The sequence below is a fragment of the Gigantopelta aegis genome, chromosome 10 (assembly GCF_016097555.1).
Source record: "Gigantopelta aegis isolate Gae_Host chromosome 10, Gae_host_genome, whole genome shotgun sequence".
Classification (NCBI taxonomy): domain Eukaryota; kingdom Metazoa; phylum Mollusca; class Gastropoda; order Neomphalida; family Peltospiridae; genus Gigantopelta; species Gigantopelta aegis.
Window position 1 is genome coordinate 18,219,186 of NC_054708.1, and position 23,918 is coordinate 18,243,103.

At 40.2% G+C, this 23,918-nt stretch overlaps 1 protein-coding gene across 1 annotated transcript; it reads left to right on the forward strand.

Annotated features, from left to right (window-relative positions):
- The first annotated feature begins 707 nt into the window (after positions 1–707).
- On the forward strand, positions 708–23,531 carry LOC121384039 (delta-1-pyrroline-5-carboxylate synthase-like). The gene is made up of 15 exons (XM_041514201.1): positions 708–1,114; positions 8,364–8,652; positions 11,109–11,246; positions 12,358–12,462; positions 15,264–15,416; positions 16,059–16,277; positions 16,928–17,090; positions 17,670–17,813; positions 17,969–18,189; positions 18,644–18,781; positions 19,811–20,006; positions 20,651–20,772; positions 21,652–21,838; positions 22,283–22,378; positions 22,893–23,531. Exons 2-15 carry the CDS (start codon positions 8,374–8,376, stop codon positions 23,093–23,095), a joined length of 2,364 nt encoding a protein of 787 aa, XP_041370135.1. The 5' UTR covers positions 708–1,114; positions 8,364–8,373; the 3' UTR covers positions 23,096–23,531.
- The last annotated feature ends 387 nt before the right edge of the window (positions 23,532–23,918 follow it).

Genomic DNA, 23,918 nt, shown 5'->3' on the forward strand with positions numbered 1-23,918 from the left:
CCGACGGGGATCGATCCTAGACTGAACGCGCATCAAGCGAACTCAAACAATCGAAGAACTACTATCATTGTAAATGCTATGAATGATAATCATCATAGATGAGCTGAGCCACTTGGAGTACATTACACACACACACACACACACACACACACAAACATACACACACAAACACATACACGCACACACATATATGCACACATACACATACATACACACACACACACACACACACACACACACACACACACACTCGCTCGCTCACTCTATCTCTCTCTATCTCGGTGTCTGTTTATACCTCTATATCCCTCCCTCCCTCAATTGTTAAATATTTGTTTCCCGTGCTTCCACCCCCCACCCCCATTTCTCTCTCTCTCTCTCTCTCTCTCTCTCTCTCTCTCTCTCTCTCTCTCTCTCTCTCTCTCGGTGTCTGTTTATACCTCTATATCCCTCCCTCCATCAATTGTTAAGTATTTGTTTCCCATGCTTCCATCCCCTCTCTCTCTCTCGATTTAAAATTATCCACGACGGACTTCCAATAAAGACTGCACTGTATGCACAATCGTTCGTTCCGATGACTTTGACAACACGGTTATTCATCTGCAGACTGTAAAGCAGGTCAAACGGCATTAGTGTGATTTCCAAAGGCATGCACAGTTCTATTGTGATGATATGCTCACGACGCTAGCACGTGACCACGCGACATGCCATGTTTTATTGATAGATTTCAGCATGGCCAGCTGATGCAGGTCAACCACTGAACTCTCTGTCTGCATCCAAAGAGAACGCAGTCACTGAACCGTGCACGATTAACGGGATGTGGCGGTGAACATCTGACAACACGCCGTGTGAAGGACGCGCACCAGACTTCATCATATAAATCTTACACACCATCACAGCATAAACATATACAATATCCGCCTCAACGCGCCGACTTAAACCATCCTTCGTCCTGAGACATAACGTGTTGTAAACATCTGTCGCTTGATGATGATGATGCAATCCCATGAAATGAGGACCATTGCTTTCAGAGATTTCGTCGACTGTATGGCAGATCACTGTCGATATTTCCCATCACAGAAATTTGACATCATTTACTGAAGTGATATTTTAAAAGGTAAGGCTTTTAATACAAACATTATTAAAGTGTACAAGGTGCGTTGTGCAGGGAGAAGGGTTCGGGATCGAAACCCCGCCACCCTCGAGCAAATTTTCTTTTCTTTTTTTAAATATATTTTTCAGGGGACCATGACATAACCTGCTCCGATAAACTTCGGTTGCCACAGCCTAGACCCCCCCCCCCCCCCCTCCTGCCAAAATTCACGTGTAAACAGTATTCATGTTGGGAGGCATATGTTATATTCGGTATTACGTATTTATATTCCATTGCTGCGAGAATAGATCGATATTAAAGGTACTGACGTCAGTTTACTAGACAGTGTAAAATATGCTTGGCTGTTAAGGTAGTACTAAACCAAATAACTTCCGGCTGGGTCAAAGTTCGAGGTGCAGCGAACTTTTGATAGAGAAGTGAACACCACAGGTCTTGTGATTGGTTATAAATGTGAGTGTGTTGGTTGTAAAAAAAAAAGTTTCATCTGGGTGAAAAAATATGCAATTTTATTTCATCTAGTACCAATGTGTCAAGTAGCCTTGTGCTTAAAGCAAGTATGGGGTACCTGTAAAAAAAAGTACTCGAATTTTGTGCGGAACAAGGGTAGTCATAGACGCTACCTGTTATCTCAGAAACGAGCAGCTTGACCCTCAATTTTTTCTGATTCACTTTTAACTGTGAGGGGTTTATATCTGTGGCGTTTATGTCGCTTGTATCTATGTTACTATTGTCGTCTATGGGATCAGTTGCACAAATTTTTCTTTAAATTATCAAATGTGGCCAGTCGATGTTTTTTTAACGTCCTAGTGTTTGTATGGCACCGAATACATTTTATGTGAAACGTAAAAGCTGTGGCGGATCCGGACAATCCATTAAGGGGGACACCAATGACATGAGATGGAATGCCAAGGGAACTTTGGGGGTGTTTGGAGGGGCAGATACTGGGCTCGCAGCCCGGCACCGGCTCCCACACAGAGCGAGTTTTAACGACTTAATAGGTAGGTGTAAGACCTCTACACCCTTTTCTCTCTCTCACTAACACGTAACAACTAACAAGTAACAACTAACAAGTAACAAGTAACAACTAACAAGTAACAAGTAACAACTAACAACTAACCCTCTGTCATAGACAGACAGCTCAGATAGCCGAGGTGTGTGCCCAGGACAACGTGACTGAACCTTAATTGGATATAAGCACGAAAATAAGTTAAAATGAATGAATACAAAGCACAACGAGAGTATACTTATTTAAGATGATCAAAATTAAAGTTTGTTTTGTTTAACGACACCACTAAAGCACATTGAGTTATTAATCATCGGCTACTGTATTTTTGACATATAATCTTAGAGAGGAAACCCACAACATTTTCCCATTCGTAACAAGGGATCTTTTATACACACTATCCCACAGACAGCATACCTTTGATATACCAATCGTGGTGCATTGGCTGGAACGAGAAATAACCCAATGGCCCACCGACGGAGTTCGATCCTAGACCGACCTCGCATCAGGCGAGCGCTTTCCCCCGGGGTTACATCCCGCCCCTTGTACTGATGATCAAAACAACTGGGTGTCACAATAAGCTGCATAAGAATCAGACGGTTGTTGTGCACGTTACCTGACATCCCACTGGTCAGTTTGTGACCTTTGTTTGACCAACAAAACAGACCCGTTTCTTATTGTCCTGATGTGCGATTACAGAATTGCATCTGTGTCAAACAGAACGTCCACATTCAACTGGTATTCCCTGTACACAAGGGATTTTCAAGTTGGAAAAACTGGTGGTATTAATATTCTTTATCAAGGCCGTACCTAGCTTGGGTGGGTCAGGTACGGCCCTTTTGAAGTTTAAAAGTGCCCTTTTTTGTGTAGCTAGAGAAGAGACCCTTTATTAACCTAATTTTTTTTTATCCTGGGCATTTTGTGTGTGCGTGTGTACGTGGCGTGTGTGTGTGTGTGTGTGGGGGGGGGGGGGGCATACACGCATGTGTCTTCTTTTCAAAATGAGATTAGGGTATTTGAATTGAAATATGAATATTTCAGAGGTATTGAATAAAACGTACATGCAGGAGCAAAACATAAACATGGTACCACAGCCAGCCCCGATCTCAGACCTTTCCCTCATCGAACACGTGGGGTATCATCAGGCGACGTCATCGTCAGTATTGATAGACATCGTCCCAGGAATTTGACAGAGTTGACAGTGGTTTGGATCCCTAGATTGTCACTAGACGTACTTGTGTTGCCTACATCTGGGTTTGGTTTATATCTCTGTATCCTAGCATAAACATTAAGTTTTGATATCAGTGTTATGTCACGTTTTTAATTCCCATTTGTCACCCACTATACTATTACAATACTATAAATATTACACTGGTATTGTCTAACGTATATATCCTCCTTTTTGACCCCCCCCCCACCCCCCCAAACCCCCCCACAAAAAACCACAAAAAACCCCACAAACAAAACAAACAAACAAACCCCCCCCCCCCCAAAAAAAAAACCCAAACAAAACAAACAACCAGTATACTATTATACTTAATGGAATATTAAAAAATAATGGCTTCAAGTAATTGCTTAGCCGAAAACACGTACATCTTAATTTGTATTCGATTATGTCTTCGAATATTTACGTTGGTTTTGTAAGACCTGTATCCTTTTTTAAATAAGTGTGGTTTGTTGGGTCGACTTTAGCTGCATATACATAAACATGTATACTATATCTAGCAGCAATAGTCGTTATGTATACAGGTCAACGTTTACATGAAAGGTCAACAGCCGTGAAAATATTTGGCTACAATTTAGACCTAAATATACTGAGAAACAAGAGAAAACAAAAATAGGGGAATATTTGGTATTGTAGACCAAATTTCAGTCACTATTAGAATTTTAAAGTCTGTATAATAGGCCCGTGTGCAGGATATTGTACAGGGGGAGGGTCTAGACTGTGCCTTGAAGGGGGGGGGGGGGGGGGGGGTCGAGTTCTGCTGCCTCTGGAAAATGTATTGGAAAAGAGAAAAGAAAATTCACTTCCAGCAGGGGTAAGGGGCTTCGAACCCCAAACACCCCCTATGCAAACGCGCCTGTCTAAAGTACAAAGATGTAATATAGGACTGAATGTCACTATGGATGAGTTTTTGTTGCAGGCACTCTTTCCTGTTAGTTTTGTTATGGTCCCTTATTTCTTTCCATCAGTATAATCAATGATAACATTTAGTCTGTGTGAAAATGGAGATAACCCTGGCTGACTGTCCGAGGCGAATTACGTGATTATTTGTTAGCACTGAGATTATTACACATATCATATTAATAAATTTTAATGTTCCAGCAACAATGAACGTTTGTATATATACTCTTCAAAAAAAGAAACGCAAAAGGGTACAAATGGGTTATAACTCCGATTTTATGTTTCCTACCGGTTCATGCTTTGTGAATATAAGGTCATTGCATGTCCCAAACACATTCCCACGGTTACATTCGATAAAACGCAGCTACTGTACAATAAAGTTCCAAAATGTGAATATTCGCAAAAACGCAGCCACGTGCAAACCATGTCACCACTGCACGTGCGTTGTCTGCACGTGCAACATGAACACCGACAGTATAAAAGTGCAGGGTGTTCGCTTGCCTGGCCTCTGTATCTGGCCGACAGTTGACAATCCAGGACATGCCACGTCTCAGTGAACCGCAGAGAAACAATGCCATCGGCCAACTAGACGCAGGCGAATCCAGAACGGCCGTTGCCAGGGCATTCCATGTGTCCCCAAGCACCATCTCCAGACTGTGGGACCGTTACCAGCAACATGGATCAACACGTGACTTCCCTAGATCCGGTCGACCACGGGTCACTACCCCCGGGCAGGACCGCTACATCCGGGTACGCCACCTTCGGGAACGATTGACTACTGCCACCTCCACAGCCGCAGCAATACCAGGTTTGCGCAGGATATCCGACCAGACCGTACGGAACCGCCTACGTGAGGTAGGAATTCGTGCCAGACGTCCAGTTCGAGGTGTCATCTTAACACCACAACACCGTCGACTCCGACTGCAGTGGTGCCAGATTCATCGACAATGGCCTCAACTGCGATGGAGACAGGTGTGGTTCAGTGACGAGTCCCGATTTCTGCTCCGACGTCATGATGGAAGATGTCGTGTGTATAGGCGTCGTGGTGAACGTTATGCGGCAAACTGCGTGCAGGAAGTGGACAGATTCGGCGGGGGTAGTGTCATGGTGTGGGCAGCCATTTCACACACTGGCAGAACTGACCTGGTCCACGTGCAGGGCAACCTGAATGCACAGGGCTACATTGACCAGATTCTCCGGCCACACATCGTTCCAGTTATGGCCAACGCCAACGCAGTGTTCCAACATGACAACGCCAGGCCTCACACAGCACGTCTCACAACGGCTTTCCTACAGAACAACAACATTAATGTCCTTCCTTGGCCATCGATATCACCGGATTTGAACCCAATTGAGCATCTATGGGACGAGTTGGACCGACGCCTCCGACAGCGACAACCACAGCCCCAGACCCTGCCCGAGCTGGCAGCAGCCTTGCAGGCCGAGTGGGCCACCATCCCCCGGGACGTCATCCGTACTCTGGTTGCTTCAATGGGCAGGCGGTGCCAGGCAGTTGTCAACACACGGGCTCAACAACGGGGTGGGCTGGGGGTGGCAGTCTCGTACGCTTATGATTGAACGACCATCAAATGGGTCAAAAACAATATAAATTTTTAGTCATTACGAAAATGTATAAAGACCTATGAATGAATGAATGGATGTTTAACGGACATCAACACAGAAAACACGCATTGGCCACTGGGCGTCAAACGTGACCTGTTAAACAACAGTTGCATACAGCAAATACTGCATATAATGATTTAGGATTCTCATGGCTCAACTTGCCCATAGCCAAATTAGCCAATGATCGATTATAATCAACAATTTACTGGTTGGGTTCTATCGATATGATGAGCTATTATAAAATTCCATAATCGATTGTCGCAGGAAATGTTAAGGGTATTAAGTTTTTGTTAGTTTACGAAGTATATAACGTATTATATATATCTATCATTTGCTGCTGTTTTGAAATCTTTTAATTAAGCTATAATATACATATCAAATACCTATACTGGTCACTGGCAAGTTACAATATTGATTTCTTTTATCAAATACAGATAACACAATTTTAAGGTTCATCGCATTTGATTAGACAGTCTGACAAAAGCACATCACCAAAATAACTGGGTTAAGTGTGATCAATGTTGTACTACAACCGGCCAAGGTACTAATGATATTACCAGATAAAATTCCCCTCCCGAGTTACACGGTTAGCGCATGTTTAATTATTTACTTTTTTCGGGTCCTGTAAATCTCAAAGAAATAACAGGTAATCCTTACATTAAAGTATATCCCTTTTCTTCATTAATGGTCTTATGTTCACATATTAAAAGTTAAGAACTAGAAGCTATAGTGATCTCCACGACTGGTATATCAAAGGTCGTGGTATGTGTTATCCTGTCTGTGGGATGGTGCATATAAAAGATCCCTTGCTGCTAATCGAAAAGAGTAGTCCGTGAAGTGACGACAGCGTGTTTCCTCTCTCAATATATATGTGGTCCTTAACCATAAGTCCGACGCCATATAACTGTAAATAAAATTTGTTGAGCGAGTCGTTAAATAAAACATTTCCTTCCTTCCTTCGATCGTTTGGTGGGAAAGGTTCCGGAACTGGTAACTGAGGTGGTTCAGCCCTACGATTGAGCTAAGTCCCGCGCCTTGGATGCTGATAGATGACACCCGATGGCGACATGTATAGTTTATTACAAAGAATACGTCATAATGCTGTTTCTCACATATAGAACATGCCATATACGACTTATGGAACACTGGATGGAACAGAATATAGTCAGTTACTGAGTCCACCAAGAGCAGTCGATCCCGCGATCCACAGCACCTCATCTGTGACTGTAATCATCTGGGGGCCTGTACCTGAACTAGGTCATGAAGGCGACATTAACTTAACGTGTTAATATCCAGCATTGTTTCAAGTAAAGTGTGCAGTTTGTAGAGAACAAACAAAGTATACACACTGCAAAGCAGCAATTACACCAGAGTGTATACATTATTTTTGTTCGTCGTCAATATTAAAAAGTCATCTGTTAAGGCTTCGTTTAATGGAAACTGGGGAACGCACCCAGTCAGTAGTTGTTGGAAGGAGCATGGATTTTCGTTGGATTCATCTGCCGCTAATAAAGCTGGTCCGACCCACGGCACTAACTAACGACCGCCGGTAGTAGGGGTGCATAGTAGGTGGTTACAAGTGCCCCTTGACAATGCCAGAAGTAACTACTGAACACTCCCCGAAGTGGTCAGACTAAGCCCACAGCTAAAAGCTGATGAGGAATGGCAGGTGTGTGGCACAGATAGCCACAAGAGACAAGTACCTGTCGCGGTTGGTGAGATAAGGACTGGGATGTGGAGGTGGACAGCGAAAGAAGTTGAAAGATAGGATGAGTTGCCAGATTGGGAATAAATGAGATAGAATTCAAAGGAGAGAAAGGAAAGGGGGCACCGGGATAAAAAAAAAAAAAAAAAAATTGTTTTGTTTTAAAGTTCGTTGGATCCATATTTGAGGAGGGTATTAGCGAACTATACTACGAGTCGAAAATAAAAATGTTTTTGATCAACATGTTTGGCTCATTTTAACGATTTTTTCTTTTTAACCATACGATCTTCATAAGTTCAAAGTTGAACCCATCAAGAGAAATACAAAAATGTTTTCGTGCAATCCAGTCCTTCAATAAATTTCACAAAGGAATTGTCTACAAGGTTTCGTGGTCATGAGTTCACGAAATCCTTAAGTAGGTTCTCAGTGGGGAACACACATGAAGTTGTCAAATGCGAGGTCAAAGATCCAAATGTTACATTACATGATAGCAATACCGAATGTGAGTTCAAAGATGCAAATGTTAAAAGTACAGGGGTAAAAATGTTAACATTGTTTTAAGTGGACAGTTCAAGCTCAAACTTTCTATAAATATTCGAGTCACAAAATAACCGTAACAGTTCCTTTTTTTAGTATTTCAAATTCAAATCAACATAAAGTCTAATACGCGGTAATAAAATTAACAATAATGGTATATTTTGGACCAGCCATAATCTTAAAAGAATATTTTCAAATAGCATATTGAAATCCAGGTTTTTATGATACTTACATATGATACAATCATGTTTAATTTCAGAGCAGCCAAAATGCACCGCGTTTTAAGATTCAGCCAGATTGTTGGTCGACAGCAGACTACTTGTTTTCTGTGTGGACATCGAATTCTTTGTAAGAAGACAGAGCTGATCGACAAGAACCACCAGCAGTTATCTGGCATCTTCACGTCCACATACGTCGACCAGCACGCCATTCAGAGATCCGATCTACTCGGTTCCAAACGAATTGTCGTCAAGCTAGGTAGCGCTGTCATCACTAGAGAAGATGAATGCGGAATTGCGCTGGGGAGACTTGCTTCTATTGTGGAACAGGTATGACGTATAGGTCAGCTTGAATTTCTTACCAACATATTCTTCAAAAACTGCAATGTCAATGTGGGTGAGAGAGAGAGAGAGAGAGAGAGAGAGAGAGAGAGAGAGAGAGAGAGAGAGAGAGAGAGAGAGAGAGAGAGAGAGAGAGAGAGAGAGAGAGAGAGAGATAGATAGATAGATAGAATGAGACAGAGAAAATACATAGAGAGAGAGAGAGAGAGATGGGGAGGACGAGAGAGAGAGAGAGTGTGTGTGTGTGTGTGTGTGTGTGCATTGACTATACAGAGATAGTGTGTGTGTGTGTGTGTGTGTGTGTGTGTGTGTGTGTGTGTGTGTGTGTGTGTGTGTGTGCATTGACTATACACTTTAGAATAGAAGTTCAAAGCTTTAAGAAATGGTGGGTGGTTGTCGTAAACGAAATGTAGAATCTAGATCAACTTACGCAGTACCAGTTTGCTAATTATCAGACCACGCCATGAAAATAATTCAAGGGAGTGATCAATTTCCCTAAATTATATTATGGGGAGCCATTTAAGATATTATCACATTGATACCATATACATTTACAAGCTTACGGGAGTTAAAATTACTCTCCTTGAACTAGTCTCAGGGTGTGATATATTGTGGTACTGTTAAATAAAGAGACTGTAATCAACTTAGTGATATAAATATAATTATACTCAAATTCCGAGTATATATACTGAACAAAAAAAGAAACTTCCGATTTGTACATATAGTATTTGTTGTGTTAAAGAATTCATTGTGTAATGAAATGATATAGGTAGTATTAGATTTGAGCTGTATTATCAGGATTCATGAATTTTATCGTTTATTTTTGCACTGTTAATCGTCGACAACGTGAAATTCAATTTGCACGTGCATGCATGGTTCGACATGTCCCGTGTAGTATTCGGTCAATTTGTTTTACTTGTCTTACTGACATTGTTGTCAAGTGAACGAAAATGCTTCAAAATTTGTAAAAAAACATAACGTTTTTTACATTGTAGCATTTTTAGTATGCCAAGAATACCTAATAATTTACGCGAACGGGCGATTGGCATGCTTGATGCTGGCATGTCGACAGAAGACGTTGCAAGGCATGTTGGGAGTTCTAGTCGAGCGATACGAAATCTCCGCGTAAGATTTCGAACGACAGGAAGCACCAACGACTTGCCACGTCGTGGACGTCCGCGTGTTACAACGCGTGGTCAAGACCGCTATATCATGAACACGCATTTGCGCAATCGATTCCAAACTGCCACTGCTACTGCTGCTAACACACCTGGGCTTCATAATAACCGAATCAGTGGGCAAACTGTTCGTAATCGTCTGCGGGAGAACGGTTTACATGCACAACGTCCTTACGTCGGATGCGTTTTAACGCAACGTCATCGTCTAAATCGTCTTAATTGGGCACCTGTACATATTCGTTGGATACGGCGACGCTGGAATGCCGTTCTTTTTTCGGATGAATCCAGATTTTCTTTACAACGTGGTGATGGCAGGGTGCGCGTCTACCGTAGGAGAAATGAACGCTATGCTTACTGTTGTGTTCTTGAACGAGATCGTTTCGGGGGTGGGGGTTGTGTCATGGTCTGGGCAGCCATTGCCCATGGTTATCGTTCCTCCACTAGTCGTCATTGATGGCAATTTAAATGCTCAACGTTACCGCGATGACATTCTCGCTCATCACGTCATTCCTCTGTTCCATAACAACGCCAACATCTCGATTTTTCAGCATGATAATGCCACCTCTCATACAGCTAGAGACACTGTACATTTTCTTAGGACAAATAACATTGATTTCATTGATGACTGGCCCGCTAAAAGTCCTGATCTCAACCCCATCGAGCATGTCTGGGATAGTCTGGACAGGCGATTGAGGCGTCGTCCCAACCCACCTGCTAACGTCAACGAACTTCGTCAAGCGCTCATTCAGGAATGGAACAATATTCCACAGGCAGAAATCAACACTTTAGTCAATTCTATGCGCCTGCGATGCACTGCAGTGGTCAATTCAAGAGGTGGTCATACCCGTTATTAAGTGGGTTTTTTTTTTTTAACCCCTACCACACTTGGTCAAAATTTCTCCCAGTTTCTGTTAACCTATGGCTATGATTTTTGCACCAAACGATGCATCATGGAACACTCTTTAAACGCATATATAACAATTATTCCCCCGGTTTGTTTTCATCAAGTTATGTTCAAGCAAAGTTAGCGGAAGTTTCTTATTTTGTTCAGTATATAAGACTGAAGTCAAACATTTTAATCAGACCAGACACATCGGGAAATTGAATAGATAGAGGCACTCTGACCCATATTTCAAACTTAACCCAATACAGCCGTTAATTGTTGTCTTAAATCAGCATCCAAATTGGAACTTTAAAACACAAATAATGTATACATGTAAAAGTGTAACAAGCATGGATAATTCATGTGTTGATATTGTATTAAAGGTGTCAGAACTGCAAAACCAAGGCCGAGAGATGATTTTGGTAACCAGCGGCGCAGTGGCTTATGGGAAACAGAGACTTCGACAAGAGATCTTCATGTCCATGAGCGTCAGAGAGACGATGTATAAACGAGATTATGGGGCGAGTATTAGTGAACTGATCAGTATATACATGTACAAAGTATATGTATAGACACTAGTATGGGTACATGTAAAATACGCCGTCAGATAAACGATGTATAGACAAGATTACGGGGTGGGTACCCGTGGAACCTGACGTCATATAGACGCTTTATTAACGAGATTACGGAGTAGGTACCAGTAAAACTTTGCGTCATACAGACGATGTATAAACGAGATTACAAGGTGGGTATCATTGAAACTTGATTTCAAACAGATGATGTATAAACGAAATTACGAGGTGGGTACCATTGGAACTTGGCGTCATAATGACGACGTGTGAAGATTACGGGGTGGGTACCAGTAGAACTTTGCGTCATAATGACGTCGTATGAAGGAGATTACGGAGTGAGTATTTGTGGGACTTGGCGTCATGCAGACGACGTATGAACGAGATTACAGGGTGGCATGGGTACCAGTGGAACTTGGCGTCATGCAGACGACGTATGAACGAGATTACGGGGTGGCATGGATACCAGTGGAACTTGGCGTCATGCAGACGACTTATGAACGAGATTACGGGGTGGCATGGGTACCAGTGGAACTTGGCGTCATGCAGACGACGTATGAACGAGATTACAGGGTGGTATGGGTATCGGTGGAACTTGGCGGCATGCACACGATATATGAACGAGATTATGACGTGACTACCAGTGTAAGATGCATAGCGTCAAACAAAACCATAGTACGGGGTGGGTACCTTAGGAACTTGGCGTCATGCAGACGACGTATGAATGAGATTACGGGGTGGCATGGGTAACAGTGGAACTTGGCGTCATACTGACGGCGTATGAACGAGATTACGGGGTGGCATGGGTAACAGTGGAACTTGGCGTCATACAGACGACGCATGAACGAAATTACGAATGAACGATATTACGGGGTGGGTACCAGTGGAACTTGGTTTCAGGCGAATGATGGGTACACGAGATTGTGTTGTGGGTAGACTAACATATTCAGTCATCCATTTTGGTAATGTGCAATGATTTTCATACTCCATATTTTTGTCAAATTTCAGAAAATTCAGCAACATTTTTAGATTTCAGATATATAATGTGGAAAACTGTTTACAGGGGAAGATCGTCTTGGAGCCGAGGGCATGTGCAGCGGCAGGACAGAGTGGACTGATGTCGCTGTATGAGGCAATGTTCATGCAGTATGGAGTAAGAACAGCCCAGGTAACACTTTCTATACAATTAACCGACTCAGGTTCATACCTAACGGAGGAAGTCCCGCACATCCGCCCACAAATAGCAAAATAATGCTCTCAGAGGCAGATGCAAGAGGGGGCCCAAGGGCCCGTCCCGCTCTAAAATGTCCAAATGCCTCTTTCATCTTTTAATTTTTATTTATTTATTTATTTATTGTGTTGCCATTTTTATGCATTGGTTCATGTTCCCTGTTCCTAAATTTAGTCACACACACACCACGAAATATATTCTTGATCTGCCCCTGACTCTTTTTCGTTTAAAAGTGAATATTTTCGCATAGCTGGAGAATATTATTATTGTGTCCTGGTTTCTTTTAAACTGCCCCGTAGTTATGCCTATTTTAGGTTGGGTATGCCTTTGTTCCACCACCAACCCCCCAACCCCATCAGTGGCGGATCCAGAAAATCCATTTTTTTGGGGGGGGGGGGGGGGGGGGGGCGCTGTGATATGAGGTGGAATGCCAAGGGAATTTTGCGGGGAGGTTTGGAGGGGGATCCGCCTCTGCCCATGAAACCCACACACATCAAAAATCCTGCAATTAATGGTCCACATGACTGGTATATCTAAAGCCATGAGATGGTGCATATAAAAGATCCCTTGCTGCTAATCGAAAAGAGTAGCCCACGAAGTGGTGACAGTGGGTTTCCTCTCTCAATATCTGTGTGGACCGTAACCATATGTCTGACGCCATATAACCATAAATAAAATGTGTTGAGAGTGTCTTTAAATAAAACATTTCATTCATTGTATACGGAATGCAATGGGCCGAATTTACGAAGCCTGTTACACGCGTGTAAATCTAAAACTGGCTTCGTGAATTCGGCCCAATATATTTTTGTGTAAGCACGTGACAAAATAGAATAAACTGACAAATAAATACAATTGCAGTGCAGGCGACCTGACTTGACGAAAAGCGCGCCATTAGCTTATCGGCTTAGTGGCGGCAGGATCTAGTTTACAAATAAATACAGACCTATAGTCCATCCCACAGGGAACGCCTTTTTTTCGTATTACCGTATGGAAGTTATTTAAATTGGACACAACAATAGTATATTTTTTTTATTTCCACAAAAACGTTTGCTTTTGTTCTTACGTCAAACCAAATTGAAATTATTTACAAAAGACATGTTTATATAATGGTGGGACGGACTACAGTAGCACAGCCTGATATCACGTTACCTCGAAACAGCTGAGGAAATGACATGTATTGATGATAATATCTTATTGCATCATACGATTCATGCTGAACATATTTGACGTGCAGCTTGTGTAGCTCGGGAAACATTGCATCGTACTGGAACATTGCATTTTAAAATCGAAAGTAGGCGGGGCGCACTCTTGGGAAAGTGGCAGTTTACTTATGGGTGGTATACAAAAAAGCAGTCAAATGTTTATTAATGTTCACCACCATCGCTACAGGCCCGTAGCCAATGGGGGGGGGGGGGGGGGGGGGTCGGGTGTCATCGACCCTTACCGGTGACATTTTTTTGTCAATATGCCCCCGGACCCTCCTAAGCAACTCGGGCCCTTCGCGCCTCACCATAAACCTAAACGACCCCCCACCCCCCCTCAAAATCCTGACTATAAGCCTGCTTTAGAGTCTCTCTCTCTCTCTCTCTCTCTCCTCTCTCTCTCTCTCTCTCTCTCTCTCTCTCTCTCTCACACACACACACACACACACCTCTTTGTCAGTCACTCCATAATGTGATCACAAGACACACACACACACCTCTTTGTCAGTCACTCCATAATGTGATCACAAGACACACTCACACACACCTCTTTGTCAGTCACTCCATAATGTGTCTTGTGATCTGGTTAACACCAGCCATCATGTAAAAACAATAATGTTCCTGAACGCAATGACTGAACGTTACACGACACCTGGACACTCGAGTGCTTTGGACACAGAGTATAATATAGAAGCTGGTGGACCACGTATATCACATGAACAGAAAACAGCCGATCCTCCATCACAGTCAGAAAGTGAATACTGGCGTCTAAATGCATACCTGTAATTTATAACCCAATGCCACGTTTTTTGAAAGAGTAATATCTCTTAAAACAATAAATTCTTCAGCTGATTGATACAGACTGGGGAGAAACCAAAACCGAATCTGTATCATTCCTAACATCGCCAACAACTGGTGACACACCATATGACCACAATGAGTCATCAATGTGTCCACGCTCAGTCTTCAATCAGCTGTAGAATAAAACGGCTAAATGTACCCTAATATTAAGTCATCACCAGATAAGAGTCCTACTCAAAGTGCCAGTGTTGACAGCAGCAGTTAAAAGATGAGATGTTTTAGTGGTCTTTGCCGGTTGAAAACGTCTCTCCGAAGCATGACAGAGGACAGAAGGCCAGGCCAGGCAAGGCACGTGTCGCCCCCGCCCCCTCCCATTCTCTAAGCATATATTCTTTTTAATGTATTTTCCGGGGGAACATGACCCATCTACCCCCTAAAACCAACGCTCGCTACAGTTTAGACCCGTCTTTGAACACGCACCTGCTTTCACTTATACATGTACACAGATATTTTTCTCAAAACACCATCCAGGTGTTGCAAAACTAAAATACTACTAAAACTTTGTTAGAAAAATTGTATTTCCCGACTGAAATACTTCAAGAAGATCAGTAAAGCAATAATGCCTTTAGAATTTTGTATCTATCCATTAACCTAAGTTTTAAAATTCTCTCGCACGCTTCCAGTCAAAGGTGTACTGCTAGCTGAATGTAAACACATACATGTATTGCCCAACAGGTTCTCGTGACTAAGCCCGATCTTCAGAATGAGCAAAGCTGCAAGAACCTACGTAGCACACTGTCGGAGCTAGTCCAGCTGAACATTATTCCAATCATAAACGCTAATGATGCCGTAGCGCCACCTCCCGAGCCAGACAAGGACCTCGCTGGGGTATGTAAAGACTTCATTACTTATCCATTCATTATTTATAGTGTCTGAAGTACAGGGAGCAATATTTTTGCAAGCCAAGACTCAGTTGATATCTATAATCTATAGCATGGAATATCTATCTATAATCTATAACATGGAATATCAGTATCTATAATTTATAGCACGGAATATCAGTATCTATTATCTATATCATGGAATATCTGTACGGCTTAGGAAGAAGGTGAAGGATCATCTTTCACAGGTCACAAAACGTTATTAAGACTAGTTAGCACGTAAATAAAAAACAATTCTTGTAATTTTATACAGTATCTAAGCCGCAATTTGTTCGTTTCGAACGCTTAAATGCATTTATATCATAACGTTTCCTACCAATTTATCAAAAGCCAAAATATTATGTTATCATTATGAAAACAGTAAACCTTAGTGAGGTGGTCTAATGAATAAATACACTTAACTCAGGGTGCAAAAAGTAACCCATTATTTTAGAATATAGCCATGGTAATAATGTTTGAGCTTTGGTGATACGTGTCCATTTTTTTTTTTAATGTTTCTTTTTTATTATTATTGTTTTTAGGAGTATACATTGCAAATTATAGTCCATAGATATTATTTTTATGTTTACTGTAATGGTGTACTTGTCAGGTGATCAGTATCAAGGACAACGACAGCCTCGCAGCCAGAATGAGTGTGGAGATTGGTGCTGACCTGATGGTCATCATGTCTGACGTGGATGGCCTCTACACCCACCCACCTGGCCAGCCGGACTCCAGGATGCTCTTCACCTACTGTCCACACAGCAAGGACACGGAGATCCTGTATGGAAAGAAGTCACGAGTTGGTCTCGGAGGAATGGAATCAAAGGTTCTTTCCCCGTCCATCTGTTCTGTTTTATCTAGGCACGTAGTAACGATATCTGAAAAAGGGGGATAGGGGACACTATCTAGTGTTGAGGGCATAAGCCAGATTTATTTATTTATTTATATATATACAGTAGTACAAAAAAACTATAAATGTTCATGGGAGAGGGGCTGTGCCCCTACCCCCACCCTCGATTCCTACTGGCATGTTGCTTCAACAAAAACGGATGATGTAATCATTTGTGACAAAAACTAAAATGATAATCGCCCTCACAGCCCAGGGGCGTAGGCTGGGGGTTCGGACGAAATGGTCCGCATTCAGAACTAACACATACAGGTTTATGCATATGGAGTTTCTGGTGGTGCAAAACAAAATAGAAGAAGGGTCCACTTGGTTCATATTCGAACACCCCCCCCCAGGTCCAGCGCACGCTACACCCATGTAGCCTAAAATTAGTTGTAATATCTGATGATTGGTGATATGCTTTATTTATCCAATTTCTTAGAATGGTTTTAAAAATATATAATAATTTGGACTTGAAGTCGTTTTGTCATGGTATAGCAATAATATCTAATCAGTTATTTATTATCGTACTTTATGTAAAATGGTTCCTCTTATTCAGTGTTTGACATTTCGTGTGTAAATTTTGATAGGTGGGCGCAGCAACTTGGGCATTAAAGCATGGAGTATCAGTTGTAATCTGCAATGGCACCGAGGACAATGCCATCATCAATATTCTGCAGGGCAAAAAGGTTGGCACTTTCTTTACCAAGGACGATTTCATGGGAACTCCCGTTGAAGTTCAGGCAATGGATGGTAACTATCACTGTTCTTAACTTAAAATGCATTCCAATTTGGTAGTAATGTCATGGATGATGATCCAAAAGAGCATTTCCAACTACATTTGGTAGGAAGCTTCCTTGACCCACAGAGAAACAAAATTCTGTATTTGGTAATTGCAACCCCCTAGGGTCCTGAGGGATGGACCCCAAAATGAATTTCTAAAAATAAGTCATAAATGCCAAGCCTTGGCACATGAATAAATGAAACAGTTAATATGGTCAGTATGATTCCCCAAGAGGGAGAAACTAACCTCATTTGAAAATCTAATTTACTTCCAGAAATGCTATAACTAAATAGTCTTCAGATATAGGGAAATGTCAATGATGGTTTATCAAAGTTCCCCTGTTTATGACTGCTTAGGCCCATAGGCTGCAAGATCAAGTAATATTTGCTATTACAATTTAAAATACAGCATTGTTTAACGATTAGAGGTTAATATGATTTGAAATGTACACAGTATAGTTGAAATTTAGACATAAGTAGCTATAAGAATTTGAATGAATATACAATTAGTCCATTTTAAAATAATGGTAATCTACAATTTGTTTTCAGCTCGTAATGGAAGTCAGCAACTTCAGGCACTCAGTGGCCTACAGAGAGCTACCATCATCAATCGCTTGGCAGATCTACTCCTTGAACGGAAGTCTGACATCCTTTCAGCAAACCAAGTGGATATCACAGAAGCCCATACAAATTGTAAGTTTTTCTTTCTTTTTAATCATGAACAAATACTATTGGAGATGATGGTAACATGCTCCATGCTGCCAGTTCCATGTATTAATTTAATCATTTTCCATTGTCATAAGTGTACAAGACCGATATTATAAAGCTGGTTTTTTTTATGTTTGCAGCAGAACTGTCTCCATCAATGGTTGCTCGTCTGGTGCTCACCGACAAGAAACTACAGACCCTGGCGTCTGGTCTGAAGCAGATTGCTGAGGATTCTGTGTCAGCCGTGGGACGTGTCATAAAGAAGACAAAGATTGCAGATGGCATGGAGTTAAGACAAGTCACAGTTCCCATTGGTGTTCTTATGGTCATATTCGAGTCTAGACCAGATGCCCTTCCACAGGTCAGAACAGAACGATAAGTTCAGTTACTTTAATTCTTAGACTATGTACTGTGACATAATTGCATTTTATTATTATATGGGGTTTTTTTTAGTAGAGAAGTATGAGCTATAAATTTTGTTACTTTAATTCTTAGACTCTGTACTGTTACATAATTGCATTTTGTTATTATATGGGGGTTTTAGTAGAGAAGTAACAGAAAATATGACAGTTTGTTTACCAGTTTCAGATGCCATTGAGCAAAAATGTGTTTTCTTAGTCGAGTGAAAACAGCAAATATATCGCTTTGTTGACCAGCTTCAGAGGTTATTGAGTAACAATGTATACCAACACTAATAAAAATAAGTTTAAAATTATAACCTCTCTGTATTATGTTAATTACTGGTGAGCTCTTAGAAATAGCTTTGAGTACTATATTCTAAACATGGATTATGTTTAATGTTTGGTTGTTTACAGGTGGCAGCATTAGCTATATGCAGTGGTAATGGCCTCTTGTTGAAGGGAGGAAAAGAAGCATCACATAGTAACAAGATACTTCATGACCTTGTTCAGGAAGCTCTCAGACCCTTTGTACCTGTAGAGACAATCTCATTGGTCAGAATAATAAATTTACAATCTTATTGGTCAGAATAATCAGCATGACTATATAATCAGCATGACTATTTCATTGGTCAGAATATGAATTTGACAATCACATTGGTCAGAATAATCAGTTGTATTATTCAGTCAATAAATTATAATTATTATGAGTATAGATCAATGAAAACTAACAATTCACAATTTATTCTATTGATTTGATTCTTTTAGTGGTTTAAAATGGTCTTCAAGAACATAATTTGATCTTCTAGTTAAATTTATGTATATTATTTGTTTTGGACACATCTGAAGTAATGACGTTGATAGCAGAGTTTGAGGTATAGCCATATGATATCATATCCAAGAACTGGTTCCAACCCAGACCCAGTTCTTTATTCTATCTTGATTTTCATGTTGTTTTTTCCAATTATGATTCAAGCATGCTATCCTAGACACACACATCAGCTATCTGGGCTGTCTGTCCAGTACAATGAGTTAATGATGAGTTGTTAATGAAAAAGAAGTCATATAGCTGCTTTACGCCTCTCAAAAGATCCACTAAATCCCTCTCAGGTGGAAGCCAGTACTGGGATGCGAACCCAATATCTTCCAGCCTCAAGTCTTGATGGTTTGACCACCACCAATGAGGCTGATTCAGACTTAAGTACATTTCAGCTTTTTGATGATTTTTGTATTGGTCCATGAGCCATATCTGGAATTTTTAGGTTTGTCTACCAAATTTAAGGACTAAAAGCCACTATGTTTTCAGTTAGCCTGATGTTTAAACTCTATGAAGATATGTGATGGTCAAAAGGCCCATTTCAGAAGCCCAGCTAAATATGAAAATGGTGGCCATTTTTCAAAATAGCAGTATGTTTATAAGTTAGCATGTAACAGAAATTAGCCTCTTCTTAAAAAATGGCTGTAGTTAGGCATACTCAGTTGATTGAATATGGTCTGAAATAGCCATCACGTTTTCATACAGCTTAGACATCCAACTAACTAAAAACCACAGTGTCTTTTAGTTCCATTTTATATAACTTGCAGGTGAGTCGAAGAGAGGACATAGAAGACCTTCTGCACATGAACGAGTACATTGACCTGGTGATACCCCGTGGCTCAAGTGATCTAGTGAAGAGAATCGAGCAAGCCAGTAGAGGAATCCCAGTTCTCGGGCACAGTGAAGGCGTCTGCCATGTGTACCTCGATGAAGACATCAGTTCAGAGATGGCCGTCAGAATAGGCAAGTTGCTGTCATTCATAATCAAATTATGGTTCAAACATGGTATAAAACTTAGATTCTAGACTCGAATCTTTAATAACACAAACAATTTGTATGACATTAAGAGTCTTAATAAAGTCTTTTAAACTTTTTATAAGCACCAGACCAGACTGTCGGTTAGTAGTTGTTAGTGGTCAGTGAGAGAGAAGTTGGTGTAGTGGCATTATAACTACCAACTAAGCTGGTCCTGAGATGCAAACGGAGTACCTATCCTTGTTAAGACTGATGGCTTAACCATTACAACACAAAGGCCAGTGAAAGGCAAGTACTAATTGCCAAACAATTCGGTAATACCCACATTCAACTCATTGTTTGGGCATGTCCCCTCTTGGCACTGCTGCTGGCATGGCCAATGGCTTGGTCCAGGGCCGAAGATGGCGAGTGATTTCACTGTTTGTTTAAATGTCTTAGCACATCCCATTTCCAGTTTAAAAAAATGAAGAATAAATTGTTATGCTTTATTTAACAAAGTTCACTTCTTTCCTAATGGACTGTGAATGACACAATTTTAACAAGATTCTAAAAATGTCAATTATAAGCAAATGGAATCAATATTGTTTACAATTATACTTGCCTGTACCCAAAATGAAATTTATTATATTCAGTGCGTGATTCCAAGTGTGACTACCCGGCAGCATGCAACGCCATGGAAACGTTGTTAGTGCACAAGTCGTTGCTGAACACCACCATATTTGATGATCTTCTTAACATGTTCCATAAAGAAGATGTAAGTCTCTTCTGTTTATTCCATATACATGTTTTACACAGAGCTAGACCAGATTTCTTTTTTATGAATACATGTTTTTTACTAAATAATTTTATATGTATATTTTAAGAAAGCATTTGTCAGTATATCACCAATTATTAAGTTTCCATTTCATAATCAAACCACTTTCTTAAATCATTTCTCAACTAGCTTTTGGATTTTTTTTTTATGGGAGCAAACATTAGCAGAATCACTACTATACATGGTGAATATTTCAAATCACCAAATCTTGTTAACCCTGCCTTAAAAATTTTAAATTAAAAGGTGTAATTAGTGAATAATTTGTTTTTAAGCTACAAAAATCATCCAGCAGTAATACTAGCCACCTGAAAAATATATTGTCTGGACTAAGGAGATTCCACTTTTAACTTACCGGTAACGACTGGTGATATACTGACAAATGCAGTCTTAAAATATACATAATAGTGAATTATTTAGGGGAAAAACATACTGTCAGTATTAATGAGATTCCATTGTATATATTACGGTAATATTTCAGACAATATTTTGTTGAGTCATTCAGTGATCACCTGCTGTCCAACGCTTCCTTTAGACAGTAAAAACATCTGGAAATACATTTGTATCACTTAAAGTAGTTTTAAATACCAGCGGTGGGAATTGGTGAACTGTAAAAAAAGAGGAAATCTAGAGGGGTCCCGGAAATTCTTGAAATCCTAGATTAAAATCTGTGCCATCTGACACATTTTGGAAGAAAAGACTATTAAAATGCGAGGAAACGCAATGTTCCATGAGATGAAAACAGCCGATCCGAGGAGAATTCCCACCCCTGAAATACAGAAAGATTCATTCAGATCTTTAACATTATATATTTTTTTCAAGGTAAAAATCCATGCAGGTCCACGTCTTGCTGGCTGCTTGAAGTTTGGACCATCTCCAGCTTCTTCCATGAAGAAGGAATATGGTGCTCTGGAATGTGCGGTGGAAATTGTGAATGATGTGAATGAAGCTATAGAGCACATCAACAAGTTTGGCAGTTCACACACGGACACTATTGTCACAAACGATGGTATGACATCCAATAACGCAACAGTCAGTGTTGTCATGAACTATGTGTATTCGAGTTATTTCAATGAATTCCTATGTTGAACTGAAGCATAAAACTAAATTGTGTGTTTCCATTTAGAAAAAAGGGCCAACCCTAATTAAAAAATATATATATATATACTGTATTTTTAATATTTTTTTAACTGTTATGTACCAGGTAGGTGAAAACAGTAAAAATGTAGCAAAAAAACAACAAAAATGCTGACTTACCCTACACAATTATTTTCAATACGTTCTAGAAAAGAATATATTTCTTTTACACCTTGTATCCGAAATACAAGAAGTTAATGTAGCATAGGTTATATTTTAAATATTGGTGAATATTGATTCTTTTACACAGCAAAATGGCTACAAATATTTTAATTACGTTCTGAAAGTATTCAGCATTATTTTGTTCTTTCCATAGCTGATGCTGCTCAACATTTTCTGCAGTCGGTCGACAGTGCGTGCGTCTTCCACAACACAAGCACACGGTTTGCTGATGGTTACAGGTTTGGACTTGGTAAGTTAAAACTATAGATGAAGGTCAGTCATAACCCTCTCCCTCTTGACAAATATAATATAATGATCTAATATAAAAATTCATCTTTCGATTAAATTAAAAATGAAATTCATAAGATTGAAATCAAGATTAGATTGGAGGTATACTGCATTCTAATACCTTATATACATAAAAATCACTTCATACAAAACATCTTAAAAGTCTGAGTCGCCATAAAAGTTTAAAAAAATTATTAAATTATGATAATTATAAATACAAAATCTATGTTTTAAGTTAAAAAAAACATATTAGTTTAGAAAAACTAAAAATCTTCATATACAAATAATTTATAAAAGTATAATTTCAATCCATGTAAATATTTAGTTGGACAAGTATTGTGAGAAATAGTACAAGTCTCAATGATTGAAAATAAGTTTTAGAGATTTGACTTTTTAGTATCTTTTTTAATTTCTCACTCTACACATACACCATAATGAATAAGAACTAATTAACATAAATCAACTTTTTGTTGTAGGTGCTGAAGTTGGTGTTAGTACATCTCGAATCCACGCCCGGGGTCCAGTAGGAATGGAGGGATTACTGACAACAAAGTGGGTGCTGTATGGTTCAGGACAAGTGGTGTCCGACTTCAGTGATGGAAAACTGCAGTATTTACATGAACCTATTCCTGTGTTGTCAAGCGAGGACAAAACAGAAACTGCAGTAGATACGCACTAATTTAGTCTTCTCATGTCACTAATTTAGTCTTCTCATGTCACGTTGTAATGTGACCATCTATTCTGTCCTCAGAATATTTTCATAAGAACTACAGAAATCCCAAGATTTAGTTTTTCTTCTTATATAATGAACAGATGAAGATCCTATGGATTTTTCTGGAATTCTGGGGCCATATTCTTCAAAACAAATTTATCTAATTTTCCACTTAAACATAAATCTACAACCGAATGTATTTTTAGTGTAATGGCAAGTTACATTGTGAAGTTGGATGTAACTTTACGTCTGCCCCCAGTCATCGTAAAAGATACAGAGGCAGGATGTAACCCAGTGGTAAAGTGCTCACTCGATGCACAGTCAGTCTGGGATCAATCCCCGCCAGTGAGCCCATTGGGCTATTTCTCGTTCCAGCCAGTGCACCACAACTGGCATATAAAAGGCCGTGGTATGTACCACCCTATCTGTCGGATGGTGCATATAAAAGATCCCTGCTGCTGATCGAAAAGAGTAGCCCATGAAATGGCCACAGTGGGTTTCCTCTCTCAATATATGTGTGGTCCTTACCCATATGTCTGACGCCATATAACCATAAATAAAATGTGCGTCATTAAGTAAAACATGTCCTTCCTTCCATAAAAGCTACATGTAGTAAATCGTAAACATACAAAAGATGTAAAGTTACACTTTTTTCAAGAATATGACCCCTGGCTAGAGATTTTCGCACTATCTTAGTATTATCAATGTGGTAAAACCACCATACGCTATGACATTACTACATGCCACACCATAGTGATGTCACAGCTTATCATTGTTTTATGATATTGTA